Raw genomic sequence first — 23,836 nt, forward strand, 5'->3', positions numbered from 1 at the left:
AAGAATCTCCTAAAATTCAGAGAAAAAATAAGCAAACATAATACTTAGTTTAAATTGACAGCTAACCATTAGTTTTAACTGAGACTTTAGACACACTGTAATCCACTTGAAATCTAGGAAATCAACAAAAGTAGTATAAAAACAATTGAAAATGTCACAGGTTATTACCTAAAGTAAGTTGCATAAGTGTAACATCAAATACTGTGAAGGCCATGTGAGGCAAATATGCCTCTGTAGTGGTGTAAATTAAGACACAGCAAACAAATACAAGTATGGGTACAACTGGCTAACACTCAACTAGTTACATCACTTACTGAAGTATGATGTTCCCTGCCAATGGGCGCGATGAATACTCTCAAAGTTAGATCCAAAGAATGTAGGTTACAATTACGAAATGAAAGACTGTATTCCTGGGAAGGACAAACTTGAAACACTTAAGAGTCAGGGGAAGACAATCATCTTAACATGAACTCCTATGGAAATGTGATAGCCAAAAGAATAATCGGATCAGTTTAACATGCTGGACAGCTCATATTTAAAAAGATTCAAAATCCGGTTCATGTTTTTCAATGTTAAAGTGTTTTGGTAAATATTACTAAATATTACCAAATTCCCAAGAACCACTTCTGTGTTCTCTCTCATTGTCTGCAGATCTAGGTGTTGTATTTATTGCCCTTTATTGTTCTTTGGATCTAAATATATTTACAGCGTCACCAAAAGAAATCAAAACCTATTGAGAAGTGGTCACAGTCTCCACAGTACTAACCATTATTTCCATCAACTTATCTTTAATTTGAGATGAAGACTGAAACATTGGCCCTTTTGAAGTGTGTAGCAGAAATTCCAATTGACTCCAGAAGGAATTTCCTTCAAGTCTGAAGAGCTGAAGTTCTTGGAGTACACAAAATGAGAAACAAATAGTTTTAAATGATTTATTTGATTTCTCCACATGATCACAGTTATAGTTTTACATCAATAGGGTCTGTTACTACTTACAAACAGAATGCATATTAAAATGAAAGCACTCCTTTCTTCCCCATAGTTACAAAAGGGGTCTCAAGCCTCCCCAGAACAGAAGCTTCTTGTAAGTGTAATGTTTTTTGAAGTCTGTAACAGTCTGCATTCAAGACCTAATTCTAACAGTTTAATACAACTCAAAGCTGATATAAGTTCCTAGCAGGAGATAGGTACTGTAGGCAACCTCCAAGTGACTGCAGACTTAAAGTAATACTAATTTACACACTATGTACAATTTAGAGAATTATCTACTCCCCCTACTTGGTCCCATTTTTACCACCCCCTTTTCTGTTTTCCAAATTTAATCTTGTTATTGGTTTCACTTTTCTTTTAAATATATACACAATAATCCATTTCGCAGGCAAGAAGTGCGATGATATTTTACAACGGAACAGCAAAATGCATGCTCAACTGCAGAAAACACACAGCTTCATATGGAACAGCAAGTCAACATCTAGAGATTCATTGTTTAAATATCTGCTGACTGTCTTTCAGCTCATTTTATCAAGAAACAAGAGGCTTCTGCTGCATGCAGTACATGATGGGAAAATCATTCTACACTGTATGATAGACTTTTTTTTTTAGCGATACAAGACGTACATTATATTAGGATGAACTGTTTTTTTTGTTTTGTTTTTACATTGTTGTACATTTCATTCTTAACTTAAAAAAATAAAAACCCCAGATATATATTTCATTGTTGTCCCAGAAAAGATTTTAGTTGCCACACCTTCACTCTTTAGTTTTCATTCACACCTTTCATTTTTTCAAATCAGCATTACTATTTTGCCACATTTTTTTATGGGAAAAGAGAACCATGGTCACTCCAAGCAGTTCTGTACCAGTATTAATTGGCAATGGCACTTGAGAAAAAACCCTCTCAATTCTACTCCTGCCTGCAGGCTAAAAAAATAAATAATTTTTCTTAACCACACAGTGTTAATGTATTATCATTTTCCTATTCTAGGCACGATCCACACTGTTCTAAGCAATTGTTAACCAAGGATGGAATCAGAGAGGTTATACTACAACCCTAGATAAGCAGCAAAGTTCTTAAGACTTATTCTAACACCAAGACACATTTGTTTGTTTTAAGTACGTAAAAACACAATTAAAATAAAAAGTGCAGTTTCTCATCACTATATTGAAATCGCGTTTACAGTTACTGTGCTCTTATATGACCATTTTTTTTTTAAACTATTCTCAAAATGGTCTGTGATCTTACACATGTAACTTAAAGCACCTATAAGGTAGGCATACTCTTTCCCCAGGTGTACATGAAATCATGTGCAAATGTTTTTTTGCATGCACATTTGTAACAACTTCTGAACGTTTAATTAATTGCATGTGGAAAAACCGTGGCCAAGCATTAAAATGTGGCTTACAGTATAAGTATAAAGTATTTATATGCAACTAATTTAAATGAATGAAAGGGGTTTTGAAACAAAGCAAATGCAGATCTGAGACGTTTAAGGTCTTCATTGCTAACTAGGTAACCCAGCTAGAGTCAGATTTTCCCCTCAACTGCTACTGCGTATTCTGCATTTATACAGTACACAGGCAATTTTACTTACATTATAACTCTGCATCTGAAACAAGTACAGACTGTCACTCAGTGAAGAGGACCATTCTTACCTCCATTTCAATTAAATGATGCAGTTTCTGAAAGATGCTTGTACCTGAATGACTCTTTTATCTTTTCTGGAACAACCTATAAATTACAATTAGACTCTACTATTGGTACAGATGTATGAAGAAAAGTCTACATATTGAAATATGTTATCACTTTACTTCAACTAATATCAACAGTAACACTGATATATTTTGCAAATATACAATATGTAGAGTGTAGCCTCACACTAATAACATTTGATGACATGCAGACAGTTCTACTTTCCCTTCTAAGAACAGTATATATTTTTTTAAACTGCAAGGAACAGAGCCTCAGGGGACCTGTATGAGCCCTCTTAAGGTAAGCCGCAGAATTTAGAATAGTGTGAGTGATACTTAAAAATAATAATGTAATCACTTGTTTTTTTTCATGAAGATAATTTAAAGAAGGACAGAACAGGAAAACATATTGCACATGTGGGAAACAAACGTGGACAGCTTTAAACAGAAGGCTAAACTCTAGATTGCTGTATTTGCTCTCTGTGGAGGTTAACAAAGTGCTCAGTTTGCAGTTTTGCTGGTATTGTGATATCAATGGTATGAAAGGGGAAAAAAATTACAAACACCCCAAATATTAGAGATTCCATGAGCAAGACCAAATGAAAAGTTACTCTCTTACTTGCATTTCAATTTCTTTCAATTTCAATGTGATTTCCTCATTACTCCTGAAAAATATTATTAAATATAAAATTGACTGATTATTATTACTTTTACCCATCTCATACTGGAACTTTTTGCTCGTCCTCTTCAAGGTTTGCTTTTAGGCTGGTACAGTTTTGCAGTTGCAATTCCTTTGTCTCTACTGTTTAGGTGTAAAGTCCTTGCAGTGGCTCAAAATGCTGAAACTACAAAGTAGGTGCCATGTATAACTTTGTACAGGATTTAGGGATAAAAGTTTTATAAATTTGCAAATGGTTTGATTACAACACATAAGCAACAACAGCACAGCCTGTTTTTATGTGATGTCTTGCAACTAACTGGACTATGAAAGTGAGGGTTTGAGCATAAACTCAGCCTGCTGAGTGCTAGGTACTTTCAAACTAACAAATGTGATGAGTAAAAATGGTGAAGCCACTTTGTTGCTAGTGCATGGCTACATGGAATTACAGATTTTATATATATATATATACACACATATATATTTACATGTGTATATATATATATATATGTATATATATAAAAACCCTATACTAAATTCTAAAACAAACCTTCAAATTTCAGAGTGCTTCCACCTGGAAACACTCTCACACTAGAATTCAGCTTAATTGGGGGATTAAAAATAACGAATTATGGTAGACAGGAAGCAAGGTAGCTGAGAAGGATGGAAGTTTGCAATTTTCATGTTTGAGATGAATGTTTTTGCAGTGTATACATGCACCTGTTGTAACTCTTCATGTGTGTTCATTAAATCATATGCATACAAACGAAATGTGGATCATGTAAATTCACAGTTATCACAGCCTTTAAAGTGTCTAAGAATTTGTGTGACCAATGCTTGAAGATGACCATGTACATGGTCATCCTACATTGCTATGGTATAATTACTGCATCTTAACAAGTTTGCTTACCTGAAATAGCAGAGCAGTTATAATACTGATTACGTATGATATTATCATGTTAATAAAATAAGGATTTATACAAAGCAGTATTTGACTACAACATTTAAATGCTATGTTACTTGGCACATTTAGTAATGATTGCTTAGAAATCTTAGCAAGTCCTGAGGACTTCTAATGAAAATATTGAAATGTCTGAAATTTGTTTCTAACATTTAGTGTTTTTGGTCTACTCTTTCATACGCTATTCATCTATTATACTGTCCTATCAAGTAAGTGGAATTCCTTGTAAAGTCTATATTGCTAGTTTTGTGGACTGAAAAAATTTCTTTCCAAGCACAAATGTTAACTATACAGTATATATATATTTGTATGTATATATTTATATTATATAAAGTTTACTTACGTACTTTCATCAACCATATCAGGTCTACTTATTTTTTGCCCATTGACAATAAAAGAGCAAGAATGCAACACTTGGTTCTGAATCACTTTTTTCCTTTTTTCATAGACTAAGATTTTATTATGCACGTAAAATTGTCAAGGGATTTGGTGTAAAAGGTAGCTTTACTCATATTCAGCAAGCAGCATGTTTTCAAGGCAGTTTGAAAATAAGAACTAACTGGATGGTAAGTGTCTATTGAGTAGTAAGTAAAACCAGTACTGATTGCACTAACTTGAATTATTTTACTTAGTATCAGCAAGCCTTTAAGCTCACATAATTAAATTGTTTGTCTAGGTAAAAAATGACAATATTATTTGTTGCTTCCTGTAAGTGCCTTTGTAACTGTGTTTAAAACTATAGTTATTAGGAGGGTCAATATGTTCTAGACTATTGTGCTGATGCCACTGTGTTTGGGCTTAGTGCTGGCTGAAGTGGACGGAGGTGGTGGAGGTCCATGGTGATGCTGAGTGTGTTGGGGATGAGAAGAGTGCCCTGGGTGCGGAGGGGGCAGCGGAGGATGAGGAGAGTGGGTATGCTGTGCATGGGGGTGCTGCATGTAAGGAGTATGCTGGGAGTGTGCCGCATGCTGGGAATGTGGCACATGTTGGTGATACTGGTGTGGGTGCTGGATGTGCTGGGGAGGGTGATAGTGGTGGTGGTGGTGGTAAGGTGGTGGGTTCTGCTGCATATGACAGTACTGCGAATGGTGAGAGTGCACTTGTGCCTGCGTCTGTCCCTCAGCTGGCCCTACATGATGCATGGCGGAAGGATGCTGTGAGTGCTGCTGATGTGGGATTACTGGAGGGTGCGGAGGTTGCTGTGATGAGCCAGATGGTGGATGACCTTGGGAAGGAGGCTTTCCCCTTTTACTACCAAATAAGGAACCTAGGAGTGAGGAGGAGTTAGGCATAGTCTGGTGAGGGCGAGATGGACACTCTCGGGTTGATGTAGCTCTTCGGCGCATGTGAGGACTGCTAATGATGGACCCCTAAAAAGAAATTAATAGAAATAAAAATTAAAAAAATCTTAAAATGTTTAAAATAAAAAGTTCACACTGACCCACAAACTCCTCCTTCAGTGCTCACATGGGTGGACTATGTCAAGAGTTCTAGGAAAATTTTACTTCCACCTTCTCTAAGTTGCCAATAAGGTATTTGTGCCCTTCTTGGGATGTTTATAAGCATTAATACTTTAATATTGAAACCTATTGCTTTAAATAACAAAAATGTCACGAAAAAGCAACATGACGTAATACTAAGGAGTGTGTTTTTAAATGAAAATTACATTTTAAAATACTTAAAAAAAAGAAAACATACTTGCTTTTTTTTTAAAAAACAAACAAAAAAACTATGCTAAATTTAACCTAAATAGTTAAATAAACAGCAGCAAGTATTACAGTTACAATTCAGATTTCAAAACAGTACTTAATTTTTTATAGTAGTTTGTTACTACTGTATACCACAGTGCTGCTTCTCAAACCTGCCTCTAAAGTATGTGTTAAACAGAACCAAACCACTTTTGTCACTAACATTTCTATGTGATTGTGTTTTTCTGACCTGTGGTCCAATGTTTTTTATTATTTAGCCTGGAATAGTCTATTTAGTTTCTGGAAGTTTGGGGTTTATATTTTGTAAAGAGCTACGGGACACAACAGTTATTATGCAAAGTGTGCTAGATTTAAACTGCAGTCTACCTAAAGCAAACGAAAAAAAAAAAGAAAGAAAAGGAAAAAAAAATCTGCAAGCTGAATTCAGAGACATGAACAATATATATAAATGGTTTGAAGATGAATGAAATCTCATGAAATCCACATTGAATTCACCTGTCTCATTATTTTTTTCCTCCCATGCCCTATCTGTGCAATTCCATGGTGTCATGACTGCATACACTTAGCAATTTAACTAGAAAATAAGCAATGGGAATGGTTGAGCATGAACGTCAATAATTTTAGCTAAATATCAAACAGCAAGAACAGTGTACTTTGTAACAAAGAGCAAGTGGGCTTTTAAGCTGGGACCAGACTGAAATGGTGGCAAAAGGACACGTCATATTCATTTAACCATGCTTGCAGGAACAAAGGGAACAAGGTTAGCTCAAACCAAAAATGGCATTGGTCTAAAACAAGCTGTCAGTGCTTTTTAAGCTGGAAGAATACAAAGTGAGTAGCCTAGGCATGCATTTTATTTGAGGCAGGCAGGTTATATGTTAGAAGAAAAAAGAGCAAAAAAATATGTATATAAAAGAAAGGTTTGAAATGCACATCATCACATCCAGCTAGACATCAGTAACTTCCTACTTACTTCCATATTGCTGTCTAGCGATCCTGCACTGCTGCGTCGCCCACGCTTGCCTGCCCAGGACATGCAACACCATAGATTAGAGACTCAGACAAGACCCAGGTGAAAAACAGCTGCTTTCCCTGAATTGCTACAGGAGTTTCTAAATGCAACTAGAGGGGCTGCAGGGGGTTAACATTGCACTGGACTTACACAGTAGCTACTAAGGCAGAAACTTAGATTTTTAAAGGCCATTAGTTATATTAAGTTTCTGTACCTGAGGGCAACTTAAAAGGTTGTGAATCAACTATCATTACCAGGGTGTGATTTTTTAATTTGTACAACTCTTAAGACACACATAATTTAACATCCATATTTAGAGGTATGGTCATGATATTGACCAGCAACAATTTTAAATTGTTCAATTTCCTGGTATCTAATTGTTGTGAAGCTTTCTTTAAAGATTGGTAGCACTGATAGATACTTGTGAGGTGGTACTAGTTTAAATGCATAATTTAATATTGGCATGTTCTGAACTTCAGTGTGGGGGGAGGCTAGGGGGCATTGGTTTCATCATTTGCTTTTCACGTTTGAACCTCAGTGGATTTCATATAACCTTTTTTCATGATGTTTAAAAGAAACTAAACTTAATTTTTAATTAATAAAATTGGAATCTGTCTTGATATTATGGCTAGATTTTGTTTGTTTAGCTGTGCAGTGCTTTGTATTTAAGTTTGATGCATTTGTTGTTTGCTCCAACATTCTCAAATTGCCAAAGTCCATTGCCTAAAACTATACATGAAACTCCGGGCTGCTTGCCTAAAGAGCCAGAATACCTCAGTGCCTATATACAGGACACAGGATCCCAGATTTTCACTCTCATTTCAAAGGAGAGAGAATAGCACATGGCTGCAGTGGAATTAGACATTTTTGAAAAGCCAACTTGTTGAGCGATGCTTTTGGAAGTGTCAAAATACCGGAATGGTGTTTAAATAATGCTAATCTTTGAAGAGTAGTGGTTCTCAAAACTTCCCTAAAAGCCCTGTCTTTTTAGAAACAGAATTTCTCTCAATGCAGCTGTTTTCCTGCAAGGCCAAATAGCAAAGAATCTCCACCCTGCACTGGCTCACAGCTGCCTTCAGAATCTTCTACTCTAACAGGTGGTGTTGGAGAGCAATGCGAGGGTTTTGGCATCGTGACCCCATAAGCCACAGACCTTCATTTTTGGAAGTCCTGAAGCCCCTTAGTATCTGCTGCGTATCTCAGTTAAAGAGAAGAATTTTAGGACTGGTTTCTAAGTGCTTCCTGGGAGATTCAACTTTTTTCTTGATAAGGCCTCTCAAGGACCAGTTCAGACTACCCATATGCCTTATAGATCAGTATGATCTAAGATTATCGCCTATTGGAGCTATGAGCACAACTTTGACACTGCTGGTCATGGGAGGCAGCCCTGCTACACAAGTTTCTCAAGAGCTACTGACCTCTGCAGGTTACTGCAACCCCCCTCTCATTACCACTGAGGGTTATCCTCCAGTACACCCCCTGCATTGACATTAAATTCACGGAAAGGTGTTTGTGGTCGTGTTAGTAAGCTCTTAAATTTGCTGGAATTTTGAGCAAACCTGCCAGGCCATACACTCCTTGCTGCAAGTTTTAGCCTCACCAAAACCATAACTGTGCTATCGTGTGAATCCTCCAAGAAAAACTGGTTTCAATAATCCTTTATTTTTACTTCTAGTCATGCTTCGATCTTTTTTCGCTCTGCTTGTGGGATTACTACTGATTAACAGTCAACTAACTCCCACTTTGTGGATGCAAAACCACAGAAAGATAGCCACCTCTTAACTTAGCAGTCAATATTGCAAATAAGACTGACAGTTGCCATAAATCATTAGATGTGGCCACCAAAAAAAAAAAAGGAAAACAGGAATATCTAATGTCATTTGCATGTTGCAGGAGTCAAAGTACTTTAATAAAATAACCATGAACACAGTATAAAAGGACAGAAAGAGACAGATGGATTTGTGCTTAGAATAATTTCAAGACAAAGAAGTACGAGGCAAGAACAAATAGGAAGTCCTACTTTAAATGCCTGTAATTTCACTCAGATGGGCATTATCCCTATAGAGAGAGGGCTTCATTTATTTTCTCAAAAACAAATTGAACCCAATTCTGTACTGGCCTACAGCATAATATGAAAGCTATTAACTAAATCCTCCGGAGCATTGCCCTATCAGCGTATGGTTATACATGTACGAGACTGTTCTCTGGCCTTGGAGATGGCATCCCATCTAAAACATGTCTCTCCAGAGCTGCTGCATTCAAATTGCATTTCAAGAAAATGGTGAGGTGACTCTGCTAGAACTGTACGTAAGCATAACTCCGTACTAGCTTACTAGTTAACTATTGTGATATAAAGCAAAGTGGTATTTACTGAATCTGAAGACCACTTCTGTCATATGTGAAATTAAGGACATTACTTAGTGTGGGTTTTTAATTTATTTTTATAACATTTGAGTTATTATAAGCATTTCTGATTAATTCAAATAAGTCACTGAAGTTAGATACAAATATTATGTGTCAGAAATATCTCTAGCTTACATGGTACATTGATATCTTACAAAAAAAAATATTATTTGGCCTTGTAGGTCTTGGGGAAAGATTTTGGGGAAAAAAAAGTTTTAAATTGAGGTTTTGGTAAAGTAAACTAATTTAGCAGCTCTTTAAGCAATGAATCATTATTCTACCCTGCACAGGTTGTGAAATTGGTATTCAGAGCAGCAGCAGAATCTGCCACAATCTAGCTACAGACTTAATGGGTACTACCCAACATAAGTGGCTCAAAATTGTCTGAACAATATACTCTGATCATAACCCAGAGAGACCACTTCTCAGGGAGAAAAGCCTCTTTGTAACATTAAGGTTTTGATCGTGCTTTCTGGGTGAGACAGGTATGGTCTTGAGATCACAGATCAGTTGTGAAAATAGTTTCTTGGCATCTTACATAGATTATTCTTAGCATAATGATTAAGTTCCAGAAGATGAGGAGACAATAATTGCAAGTCACCTCGCTGAACTCCTTCACCGGAAAAGCACAGTGTCTTTTCCATAAGACAGAAGATACAATTTGTTGATACAAAGGTGGTTGCACACAGAGTGGGGTGTCTTTATACAACATTTGGAGAATGATTTGATATTGACATAGGCAAATCACAAAAAAATTAGATTCATACAAATCTATTTTATTAAAATCATTAAATTGTATGACCTGTTCATTACTGTTGCTACTCCACTGAAGAAAGGGAAATATAACAACAGTGACAAGGAAAGACACAGGGACAACCTCTTCCTGGTTAGAAAGCTCTTCTGATAAGGGAGGAAAAGAACACTAGTATACTCTATCCTATGCAATGCAGCAAAATCCATGAGAGAGGAAGCAGAAGATAACCTAGTAACCTTGCCTGCATCAAATGAGGAAGGAGCCAAGGGATTGCACCAGCCCATCACAGATTGATGTAACAGATTAAGGGACTCTGTCATTGCATGAAGTCAGAGTCTTTTTAAGGGGATTATGGTGCACAGAAGTTCCATAATCTTTTCCACTACAATTTGGGATATACTATTTAAAATAAACAAACAAACAAGCAAAATAGTATTTAAGAGAGAGAGGCTTTTACTTTTCTCCTGAAGGTGGATGTTTTAAGTGTTAAAACAGAAATGTTTTTAAAAGTTAAAGGTCAAGGAATGAGATCACATCCAATATACATACTATTATGTATATTTGAATTATTTTAATGTTTAGACTATTTTTCTGTTTCTGTTTTTAAAAGTGGTCTCTCCTGGTCTGTGAATGTTTTGAGACTGCTCAGAAGGTTATGAGACAAGCGCAATTTATATTCATAGCAGTCGTTATATCACCCTGCACTACTGTGCAGATTCCAATGATTTAATTTTTCAGCCAATGCAATGAGTATTATCACCACCTTTCAGACTGGCGATGGGGGGCATACAGTTTGATTTCCACACATGCTCACCACTATAAGCCCAATGTGAAAGTATTAGTAGGTCCTCCGGGAACTCAAAATCACCAGCACTCAGATTGACTAGCCTAAAGTCACTTAAGTAACCTGAGAGACACACAGGATCAGAAACTCAAACAGCCTGATCCTCCCTCCAGGCTCTACCTTAGTGACGAAATCATTCTCACATACTAATGGCTACAATGGGACTTAACGCTTCCACACCTTCCTGCAAACCTTATCAAGGAATTGGATATCGAATAACTGGTGAAAAGGTCAAAATCCAAATGGATTTCACAAAACTCAGGTATAACTGCACTGAAATTTATCTTTCTTCTGATATTTTTAAGTAATCTAATTCCAGGTCTTAGAACAAAAACTCTTCCCCAACTATAGCTCAAGAATGTGTAATAAAAAATAGTCTATTTTTCTTTTGAGAAAAAATAAAGCACTAAGTACTTTTGTCACATTGACATCTTTGATCAGCCAGTTGCCATTCTGATTTTTATTGCATGGAAGTAATTGTCAACCCACAATGAACAATGCTATCTGTAAAATCAACAGGCCCTCGTTCACATCTCTTTCACAATTATGATCTAAGCTATCATGGTTATCAATGCAGGGAAAAATAACCTCAGGAAACAATTCCTGACATTTGTTTCCTGACAGAAAAATCTTGTCTTTCCTTATGGTTTACAACTTAGGGATGAGAATCATTCAGGGTACTGATGACATCTATCAGATTTAAACATCAAGCCACACAGTTTTCCACCAGAAAAAATTAAAGTCTGGTTCTACAGCCACCATTTATTACTGTGACATCTGGCAGAGAGTATTTTTTTTTTTTTAACAGTTTTGTCAAATACCCATCCAACCAAAATGTTGCTCAATCAGATTTCTCCTTCCTTGAATCAATCCTCAAAATGTTTCAATTATTTTTCACAATATTCAGTTGGTAATTATGTGCCTTACTGCATAAATATGCAGCCAGGCAGTTTTCTCATGTTGATTAGATTTTATTTTTTATTTTTAATGTAGAAAGCACCCCTTTGAAAACTCACTTTAATAATCTTTTCCTACAGAGACACACAACCACAAACAGTCCCACTACTCTTGTTCCTCCTCCTTTTTGTGCAGTGTTTCATAGCACAAAAAGAATAACTGAAGCAGCCTTGCTCAGGAACTCACTACAGAAGTAACTTCATGCTATAATTGCTGGGACACAGTATCTTGCTAACTGAAAATGATTTCTTTGTTTCTCTGTAGATCATCTCCTCCCTATTAAAATAAAATTAACCTCACACTCAAGATGTTCACTGAGAAAAGGTGGAAAAAGCATGTATAGTCACATTAAAATTACTATACCAAATAAAGCAAGTAACAGTTATGTCATTTTTCAAGTCTGTTGCACTGCACAAGATCAAACAGAAACTCTCCATAATTCTCAACTCTTTAATGTTAAAATTAAGTTTAGTTGGGTTTAACAAACTCATTGATAAACCCTCCAGTCTGTGAGTGATATCTATTTTTTATAATGGAAAAAAGTTATTTTCAGTAATAAGCATGCTAACTGTATGCATGCCCTGTTAAAATGTGATGTATTCATGATTATGAATACTTGTTTATTGCATAAAACCTGTAAAATGAATTTAAATACATGGCAATGTTCGAATGATTGGGATGAAAAATTCCTTTGGGACGAAAAAAATTAATCAGGAATCACATTTATGTGTAAACACACCCACTGAACTCACATATTTAACAATATGGCAGTTCTCATTCTAGTGAAATAAAAACAAAACAACAAAAAGGGATGATGAAAGTATCCTCAAATCTGAGACATAACAGTGATGAAGACTAGTGACTTGATCTAAAATCCATTGAAGCCAATCAAGCAAAAATATTCAACTTCATTTTGGATCAAGGTCCTAAGTCTTTTAAATGAAGAAAATGGGCATATGAGTATGAAAGTCTAAATTGAGAATAAAACAGTTGAAAGAACTCACTCTCTACATACTTGTATACACATACACATACCCACAAAACACAGGCTATAATTTCAGTTAACAAAAATTGTATTTTTTGCAGTATAACTAGAATCTTTTCTTCACTTAAAAAAAACAACAAACAAAAAACAAACACAAACAACGACATAGTGTCTACTACCAAAGATATACATACCATTGAAAGTATGACTATACTGGCACTGTACATACATCACTGCATTTAAAAGAACAAATCGGAGTATGCAACATAGACTATGAACTCAAAAATAAAAATAAATGAAAAAATTGCTACTATCACTGTAAGTACTTTCAGAATACTGGGCATGGTGTTCAGATATGATTTGCATAATGACAGGAATCATGCTTAACACTGAAACAGAAGGTTACTACCCGTGGTAGTCTGTATTACCATGGGCATGCCAGTTGTGTATTGCAGAGGCAAATCACAAAATAAAACATACCAAACTTTCCCCAGCTTTTCCTTAGCTAGGAAGTCCCACCACCACTCCTTTCCAGTCCTTAGTTATATTATTCAGTTAATAAATCTTAGACACGTCAGTGGTTTGTAGGATATCAGTATTCTTGTTCAGGAGGGCTTCTTTTATTTTATTGGCAACAGTATTTCACAACAACCTCTTTTGTAATAATTATGAACTTTATCTTGAGTTGCAAAATGATAAAATAGAATCAGGGACACTATAACTGAATTACGTAGCTCTGGACAATTTAGTAGGGCTTCACTCAATTTCATTCATCAATGTGGTAACACAGGTACACTTGAGCACAAAATACACAGAAAGCAATTATTGTGGTAGAGAGACCTTTTTTTTTTTTTCCTAATCCTACATCCTACTTTTATCAAGGGGAAGAAGCAAAGGGGAAGAAAAGGAGAAAAGCACACTAAGTGGGTTACTCCTAGCAGAAGTCAACCATTTTTTTCTATAAAACACTTACAGTTTTTCCTCTGCCTTCAGTCTCCTTTTAAGTATCTATAGCAATTTAATCGTTTAAATGTTTTCAAATAGTTGTTGCTCAATAGAACAAGAGTAAAAAAAAAAAAACAAAAAACAGAAATTAAACACAAACTATGAGAGAGGAGCTATTAAGAACGTTTGAAGTTTCAGTGTTACTAGTTCTCAAAGCCCACTGCGAGCTGGGCCTTATATGCATCATCCACACATCTTTGCATGCAGTATTCAGTGCAAGGAAACAAAGGCAGTGCTTACCTGCTTCAGACAAGTCTCTAAGGGAGCTGCTCAGAGCACTTCTTTTCAGTCCTTCCCCAGTAGCATAGCTGTCATCCAGGCAAGCTCTGTTCAGTGTCCCATTGCCAGAATCTTTTTTCAGACTGGAGCATTGAGACATGCTTGGACGCACCACCCCCTTCTGCTTTTCTAGCTCAGCTGAAACAAAAGAGAATGATTTTGCAATTCATAGTTATTGGCTACAGTGAAGCACACAGTAATGTCACAATTTACGTATGTGTATTAGTGTATTACTATGAACAACAGATACGAGTTCATTTTGGCAGTTAAATGCCAGACAGGAACTTCAGCTCTGTACTAACAACTTAATAGCACAACCTGAAGGATCAAAGGCTATTCCTCTGCTGGAAAATCAGAAGATAAAATCAGATAAAATTCCATGGTTAGACTGCCACATAACATCCAGCAAAACATATGGATTTGTATGGTAGTCACCTAATTAAGAGAATACGGGAATACAGATGTAGAAGTGAAGAACAATTCACGGAATCATAAAGTCATAGAATGGTTTGGGTTGGAAGGGACCTAAAGCCCAACCAGTCCCAACCCCTGCCATGGCCAGGAGGGGTGCTCCAGCCCTCTGAGCATCCTCGTTGCCTCCTCTGGACTTGCTGCAACAGGTCCAAGCCTTTCTGATGCTTGGGATTGCCCAGAGATGAACTCAGGGCTCTGCTCTGGTCTTGTGGGGTCTCACAAGACCAGAGCAGAGGGGAAGAATCACCTCCCTTGGCCTGCTGGCCATGCTTCTTTAGATGCAGCCCAGGATACAGGTGGATTTCTGGGCTGCGAGTGCACATTGCTGGCTCATGGTGAGTTTTTCATCAACTAACACCCCCAATGCCTTCTCCTCAGGGCTGCTCTCAATACATTCTCTCTGCCCAGTCCATATTTGTGTTTGAGATTGCCCTGGCCCAGGCACAGGACCTTGCACTGGGCCTTGTTAAACTCCTTGAGGTTTGCATGAGCCCATCTCTCAAGCCTGTCCAGGTCCCTCTGGGTGGCAGCCCTTCCCTCCATCACATCAATAAATTCAGTGGAAATTTCTTTGAAGGGCCATCATTAAAAATTTCAGAGCCATGGAAATTATCCCTAATATGCTTACTGTAATTATACGACAAATGACAAATCCACCTCCCCTCTGCTCATTGCTAGTTGCTGTTCGTTCATGCTAACTTTCCACTGCATCTACACTTTGCTAAATAATGGTAAATTAACTGAAATGAAGCTTAAGAGATAATTGTTTTTTTCCTCTTTCTGGAAGCAAAGCCATGGAAAAAAAGATCCACATTCTTTTGAACACTTGAAAAGTTCTAATTGGTTATACATACATTAAAACTTTTCTTATTTTGATTAGTTTGAAAATGTTCTATTATATGTACCTTTGTACTTACACTCTATTCTGTGCTTTTCCATTTCTTGAACCTCTGCAATTGACTCCCTCAAATCATCTGTAAACTTCTTCCTGTCCTGAGGATTTGGTGCATTGAAATTTATTAGTACTTTGATATCTGCTCCTGGAACAGCTGATGTGAGCCGTATACCATTGGGATAATCTAGAAGAAATAGTGAAGAAAAAACATGAATACTGAAGCTCTGATCATTTCTCTAACTCATACAGGGGACAAAATCAGGGAAGTAAAAGTCAATGGGCACAGAAGAATGAAAATCTGTAACGTATTTTGGAACTGTTTAACTGTCAAAATACAGAATAAATATTGAGAGTCCTTATTCAACTGTTACCCCCAAGGTACAATGCACAGTATAAAAGAAAAATCCTAGGGAAAAAAAAAAAAAGTTTGATTTTTGTTTCATGGAATGGATCACATCACCTGCCTTAATAAACTATGACCAAAGACTACTCCAATACATCTCAAGTACTTAAGTACTAGAAACTGTCTTGTATTTTTAACCCAACATTTGCAGGAAGACAGACACACACACTAGCTTGTACAGCTTTTAATATTTCTTATTAGGTTTTGTTCCTGGACATCCTTCTTTGCTTTTTGTTTTTTAATTTAAAATTATCTATGAAATTACGTGACACAGAAGTAAGAGGGTGATCCCCCCCCGCCCTTTTTGGCCCATTTTGTGGGCATCATCACATAAAAAGCAGAATTTTCAGTAAACTCTTTTTGTCTCTTTAACTGTACATTCAAGAATACTGATTTTAACAGCTGTTCAAAAATATTTCGTAGTTGAGATAAAAGGTTCGTTCACAGAAAGACAGCATATAGAGAAGATATGTTCTGCTACAAAAACCAGAATCAGTCTTTGCTTCAATCACAGACCTGTAGAAACAGGATGTCAGAACAACTCAAAACATTCATCCCAATTCACTTTTATTCACTTGTTATTCACATATTAATTAATATTTAATTAATTTTTCAACCTGAAGTCCAACTTCTCCCATGTACTAAAAATTCACTTACTCAAGAACCAGGAGGTGATATTAGATAGTCTCTTCCCTCAAAGCCATTATGTTTCAACAATGCATAGACTGAAAATATTAACTAAAAAATGCAAATGTTACTCTTTTTTTATCTTAAAAAAAAAAAAGATAATTTCAAAATCAAAGAGTCACAACGAAAAGTGAAACAAGGTAATTTACCATTTTTTTCAGGCGAAAAAAACCTGCCAACTACCACAAGCTTCAAGGGACACAGAGAAGAATGAGAGAATTTGGGGGGGGGCTTCTGCCAGGGTCTGATATCAGCATCCTGCACAACAGCAAATTCTTGCTGATCTGCTTCTCCTCAACACGTGACAATAGCATCTACCTTCAATCAAATAAGACAGTTGCCTTCACATGTCTGCAGCTGCTGTTGCTCAGAATACAGACAAATGATCAAAAATACTGTGGGGTCTGCTGCTAAGCAAAGAAACAGAAGTGGATAGCATCTGCTGAACACTGAAAATGGATATGCAGCAACCTCTAGAAAGTTTGTAGTGCTCTAAAAAGTGCACCACTGGAGATAAAGATGGTTATGAAACTCAACAAGCAAAGAAATTCAGTAACCTCAAAGTCACATGGACTACCTTCACAAAAGAACAAACAAAAGCAATAAGAAAAATTCACATATTATACAAACAAAATATTTCATTACCATATGATACTTCTCTACATCATATTAATCAAGCATCAGGAAGTGTTACATAAGTATTTATAGGTTTAAGATATATTCTTTATAAAATGATCTACTTGCCCTGTGTATTTTCAGTTATTTTGACCAAAAACGTAAACTACACTTTCATCTTTATTTACTAGAGATAAGTGTCACTATTTTTCCTTTTAGAGCCCACTCACCCCTTAAAATAACTGAATTCTACTGTCAACATCAACCATTTTGCTACACCACACCAGTAGCCAAAACAGTATTTTTCCTGCTTCTGCTTTAATGACACTAAATTTTATTCATTTGAAATCAGCTTATCCTGACAGCTGCTTAAAACAGATTTACTGAATGGCATTATGGTTCTTGCCATGATACCTCAAAGCTTGCTGGGAACTGGGAAAACAGAGAATATGAAATTTACAAACCAGAAGGGAAGAATACTTCTCTTTCCCAATTGAAAAACACGACATTGCACTTCCAGCTAGCGGCCACCACTACCAGATGTACATTCAGCTCACTGATTCACCTTCTGGAATGGCTTAGCTGAGGAACACAAGTATGTCTACTGGATGTCTCAGTTAAATGCGCACAGTTCAATGGGAGGAATTAAACCTAGTCTCACAAGTCTCCTACACTGGGGATATTTTAGTATAAAAGAATAAAAGTCTTTCTACTTGGCATGCTTACGTGATTTGTTTATTTTTTTAATTGACATCAGAGGAAATAAGTATTCTTCTTTTAGAGTAGAATCCATGATAGAAGTTTTTGGCATTCCTCTCTAAAAGTGAATTTTATATTATATAATATGTACACAAGAGAGAGAAAGAAAAAATGAAAGCATACAGATATAACTAATCTGCACACTACATCACTGCTATGAGCTCTACAAACTTCTACTGTTTGAAATCCCCAAGTGCTTTGACTCAAAACAACCAGCAACTCGTTTTGAATGAGATGCGCATTGGAACACATTCTCAAGAACAAATGAAAATTACGAGCCTTCCACAATAGAAAAGCACAGGAACTATTGAATGCCACACTGAACTGTAGCCAAATTATCATGTCAGGTTTGGGCATTATCATGTCAAGGTTTGGACTGCAAACCATCAAGTCAGGTCAAACAGACCGTCTCCCTGTGTACCATGCAAAGAGCTACACTCTGCTATGCTATTAACGATACTGCCTCCGGGCTTAGAATCTGCAGAAGCATTAGCAAAATACTGGCTTTTTGTGGGTCTGCTGACTGCTAAGAATGAGATGGAAAAGCAGTACAGAATACTGGATTGATGCAGCTTACAACTGACATAAACAAAAGGTGGCAGAAAACACAAACTTTAGTCCAAAATCACTGCCTAATTCTGTTTGGGTTTATATTTGAACAAGTAGACATTACATAGGCACAAATGTCAGATATAAACCAGGAAGATAAATGAAACCATGGCTTAAATTGCACACATCATAGAATCGTGGAATCAAATACTGGTTGGACAGGAAGGGACCTAAAGCCCAACCAGTCCCAACCCTGTGCCATGGGCAGGGCCCCTCCCACCAGCCCAGGCTGCCCCCAGCCCCATCCAGCCTGGCCTTGGGCACTGCCAGGGATGGGGCAGCCACAGCTCCTCTGGGCAGGCTGGGCCAGGGCCTGAGCACCCTCTTGGGAAAGAATTTCCTCCTTGTAACTGATATAAACCTACCCTCTTTTAGTTTAAAACTGTTACTTTTTGTCCTATCACCATACCCCCTGACAAATAATGCCTCTCCTGCTTCCCTGTAGGCCCCCCTTTAGGCACTGGAAGGCCGCTATAAGGTCTCCCTGGAGCCTTCTCTCCTCCAGGCTGAAAAACCCCAACTCCCTCAAGGTACTCTCCACAGGTTGGGTGCTCCAGCCCTCTGAGCATCCTCATTGCCTCCTCTGGACTTGCTGCAACAGGTCCAGGCCCTTCTGATGCTTGGGATTGCCCAGAGATGAACTCAGGGCTCCAGGTGGGGTCTCACAAGACCAGAGCAGAGGGGAAGAATCACCTCCCTTGGCCTGCTGGCCATGCTTCTTTAGATGCAGCCCAAGATACAGATGGCTTTCTGGGCTGGCTCATGGTGAGTTTTTCATCAACTAACACCCCCAATGCCTTCTCCTCAGGGCTGCTCTCAATCCATCCTCTCTGCCCAGTCCATATTTGTGTTTGGGATTGCCCTGGCCCAGGCACAGGACCTTGCACTTGGCGTTGTTGGACTCCTTGAGGTTTGCATGGGCCCACCTCTCAAGCTTTTCCAGGTCCCTCTGCATGGCAGCCCTTCCCTACAGCATGTTGACTGCACAACACAGCTTGGTGTCATCAGCAAACTTGCTGTGGGTGCACTTGATCCTACTGTCCATGCCACTGACAAAGATTTTATACAGCACCAGTTCCTGTACTGACCCCCGAGGAGCACCACTTGTTTCTGATCTCCACTTGGACATTGAGCTGTTGACCACAACTTGCTGAGTTGGACCATCCAGGCAGTTCCTTACCCAACGAGTGGTCCATCCATCAAATCCATGTCTCTCCAATGTAGAGACAAGAATATTATGTGTGACAGTGTCAAATGCTTTACCATATCATTATAATAATCATTTATTATCATACATGGAGTTCCAACTAATTGCATCATTCACTCAGCAACAGATACAACATACTTGTTTCTTTACAAATATTCCATTAATTATATAAGTGTTCCCAAAACATTTTTGGCTAGATTAGACTTTGACAACTACTCATCTAAGAGCAGTCTTTGTATGCTGACACCAAGTTTTAACTTTTAGGGCTGAATTCAATTCACAGAAATTTTATTGCCAAACCTAGGATCAAGTCCTGTCCAACTCTTATCGTTCACACAATATTTTTACTTTATTGTTTTTATAAATAAAATGAAATTCTAAAAAGAAAGTAAAGACTTACACTGATTTTCAAAAAGAAGAACTTGCATTCCATAGAGAGAAAATGACTGTCGAAAGCTGTATGTAACAGAGTTCTTCTTCTTTTGAAATATCTTGGTCACCTGAAAGTTATCAAATCAGCAAAATAAAATATCCTTTATTATGTATTTATAACCTGCCAGAAAATATTATTTTTTTTTTTATTTTTTTTTTTTTGTAATTCTGCTTTCATATTTAATCTACTGAAGAAGCAGTAAACTAGCTTTGAAGTATCAGTAACTCTTAGCCAGAAGGTTTAATATTTTATCCAGAGGCAAAGCCTTTTTGTTTTCTGTTCTCCAAGACTCTACTTTTTAACATTCAAGAAGGAAAAAAACCTGCATACATATTGTGAATTGTATATGCTAGCAAAAATATAAATTTGTTTAAATTATCTTTTTAAAAAAATATCTGCTACCACAGCTTCATGTTTTTTTCTTAGAGTCTGACTACAGACAGCAAATTGTTATGGACTTCCCAATGTAAGTTTAATTCTTAGCCCTTCCTCTCACCTGCTGTGTCATCTTCCAAGACTTTCACTTCTGTGCACCTCCAAATACTGCCTTACACTATCTCATCCAATGAGGCTGTGCTTCCCCTATGTTCTGTACAGCACCTATCTGAATAAAAGCTCTGTGTTCTATGGAAACCTTTACTTTTCTCCACAACACAAGTAACATGGTGCTACTTACCATTAATTTTGGTGTTCTAAACAGTGAATGGAACCACTCTTACTCTTTATTATCACTTCTTTTTACTATTTCTTTCTAATTTTAACTTTTAGCTATGGCATTTTACTAAAAATAACAAAATTCTTCTACATTACTTCCAAAACTGTTTGATAAAACTACAGATGTTCAAGTAAGTAATTAAAAACAACAGGAAATTGGCAGACTGAAGATGACACTGTAAGATGACACTGTTCCACCAATTTACATCCAAACTCACATTAACAAGTTTATACTCACAATCAAAGGGACTAACATTTTGTGTTTTTTTTTGTTTTGTTGCTCTTGTCTTAGTTCCTAGTTTTAAGGTCTGAATGTATGAAAAAACTATATGCAATGAAACTGTACATCTGAAGAATGCCTTCTTCATAACAGAAAATTTGAAATATTTAACTTAGCTAACAGCAAAATGCATTCCAAATAAAGTGCAACAAATTTTCCTATTTTTCAGAGTAAATCAGCCATATAATCCCAAGCTGTCACTAGTTTCAAATGTTTGTTTTTCAGAAGACTGAGTCAAGTTAAATGCACACTAGAAAGTAAAGTCAACTGTAAAATATATTTCAACATATCCTGTTCCTATTTCAATGAATAAACATGCCTGGTTCATAGAACATCTGTAGAAAACAAAAATAATATCTAATTTTGTTTTTCCACAATAAATTCGTTATTTATTGAATGGAAACATTCTTTAGACAAATGAGTAAGCTGGAGGTTATTTTTGTTCTGTATAGTAAAAGATACTGTATTAAAGTACTTTGTTATAAACAAATATAGTAATCAATAAAAGGCTTCAGTTTAAAAATAATTTCTATATAGTGAAGAAAATTAAGAAAATTTAAATATTAATCATCCTGAGATTGTTGGAGTACAGAATAACAGGTAATAGATACCTATTTCTAGAAATGCTCTTGCACTTATTGCCACTGAATTCATGGAGACAGGCATTTCTGAATACCTCACTAGAAACCTATTCAACTCTGTAGACAGCTAAAGAATACGTTAAAAAGAAAAAAAGACATTTTCCACCCAGAGATCTCCAGAAAAAAAATAATTAGAAAAAATTTGTAAGTGATAGATAAAATGTCACGAACAACCTGGTGACGGCTCAGTAAAGCCCCCCTGCATCATAGTCTTTACTTACACAAAAGCATGATGATAAGATTAACAGGCAAAGATTCCCTTGTTTCAATGCAAGCATATGAATAGTAGAATAGATCTTGGAATATAATCAGGTTTAATGCTCAGTAAAAAGGTTAAATGACCGGGAAAACATTAGCCCTCTCTGAATCTTTGCATTAGCAAAAGTAATCCTACAAAAAATGCACAAACAAAAAAACCCAACCAGCTGAAACTGAAAAATACATACCACAAGAAGGTCATTAAATAAAAAGATTTCTCGCTGGTGCAACCCAAGCTTCTGAGGTTTGTTTGGATCAGGGACTTCAAACAGCCTACAGTAGCAAACGAGCCTCCGATGGGGTAGTGAGAGAACCTGTTGTCATACAGAGGTTAATGGTTACTAAAGCAATATTTAGTCAAGAAAGAGCGCCTTTTATACTTAGAGTCTTTTTTGAATACTTTAAGTATCTTTACCTCTAAGTTCATTAGACTTTTTCATTAAAGCATCATCAACAACAACAAAAAGATTTTGTATGCCTCAAATTGCATGACATTCAAACTTCAACAATGCTGTTATATAAACTCTTACAGCTTGCATCCTGCATGTGGATGACAATGGAAATTTTATTAGGGATAGAGTTTTACTTTGTGGAACAAGAAAAACTTGAAAGAACTTAAGAATAAGCAGCTGGGAACTCACTACAAATGATGTTTTCTTTCCTGAGCATTTTTATATATCAATATTTGAAGAAAGGATGCAAAACAACTTTGGCTTTTGTGAGATGATGAATTTGCTGATGTTGTGAATTACTTTTTGTCAGCCACTGAGTTAATTCAATTTTTTCATTCCCCAATACCCAGGAAAAGGTGACATTAGAAAATAGTAAATGCGTTTTCAAGCTGGTTTATTTTCTCAGGCCAGCAACAAAACCAAGAATAATTTTCCATTTGATTATTAGAAATGCTGGCTGAATATACCTTCAGAACTGTTTTTTTCAGTTTAGAGAGACTTCACTTCTTTCAAATGCAAATGATGATGTCTTGTCAATAATATTAAAAGAAGTCCTTTAAATTTTAACAATTTGAAGTACAGAATATTCTTTGGTAACTGAACATATTTCATTTATATCTAATATTTGTTTATAATTCCTGATTCTGCATAGGAATTATGAGATTTACTAGCCAAAGGAAAAGCCAAAGACTGCTAATGCTGCTTCTTCCTCTACATTAGCAGGAAAACAAACAAACAAACAAACAAAAACCAAAAAAAAAAACCAAAACAACGCAATGGAAAAAGAGCTTGTTCCTGACTGGTTGTCAAATCATTGGTGACATTGCAGTTTTTCCACAAAATCGAACAGTAACTCTGCTAATAACAGATAAAATGCTAATAGCATTTAATTTATTTATGGCATTAGCTTAATTACTCACTGTCTCTGGACTTGCAAGGAGCAGGTATTAAGAAAAAAACAAAACAAAACATGACATTTTCTAAAGGAGCCAATGTCTTGACAAATGGTGAAGAACTTGATGGTTTCTATATTTCAAGCTGATGGTGAAGAACTTGATGGTTTCTAAATTTCAAGCTGACTGTTCTGGTAATTGAATAGCTTCTGTGGGTTCCCAGTGAAAAGTACCAGGAATAAAAGTTGCATGTCTTCATTC

The 23,836-nt window shown here is 36.5% G+C and overlaps 1 protein-coding gene across 19 annotated transcripts in view; it reads right to left on the bottom strand.

Annotated features, from left to right (window-relative positions):
* Positions 1-918: 918 nt before the first annotated feature.
* The window catches only part of IQSEC1 (IQ motif and Sec7 domain ArfGEF 1), a 342,853-nt gene continuing 319,935 nt past the window's right edge, over positions 919-23,836 (bottom strand). For 12 of the 19 annotated variants that reach the window (XM_038186147.2, XM_038186144.2, XM_038186149.2 and 9 more), the window contains 6 exons: positions 22,419-22,544; positions 20,305-20,404; positions 15,635-15,808; positions 14,217-14,393; positions 6,990-7,039; positions 919-5,677 (listed from right to left, as the gene is read on the bottom strand). In XM_038186147.2, the coding sequence (XP_038042075.1) occupies positions 5,072-5,677; positions 6,990-7,039; positions 14,217-14,393; positions 15,635-15,808; positions 20,305-20,404; positions 22,419-22,544 (1,233 nt within the window). In that variant the 3' untranslated portion in view covers positions 919-5,071. The remainder of the gene's footprint in view (positions 5,678-6,989; positions 7,040-14,216; positions 14,394-15,634; positions 15,809-20,304; positions 20,405-22,418; positions 22,545-23,836) is intronic. The other 7 variants (XM_038186148.2, XM_038186145.2, XM_038186151.2 and 4 more) reach the window with 3 other exon arrangements.

The sequence above is a fragment of the Anas platyrhynchos genome, chromosome 13, assembly GCF_047663525.1.
Source record: "Anas platyrhynchos isolate ZD024472 breed Pekin duck chromosome 13, IASCAAS_PekinDuck_T2T, whole genome shotgun sequence".
NCBI lineage: Eukaryota > Metazoa > Chordata > Aves > Anseriformes > Anatidae > Anas > Anas platyrhynchos.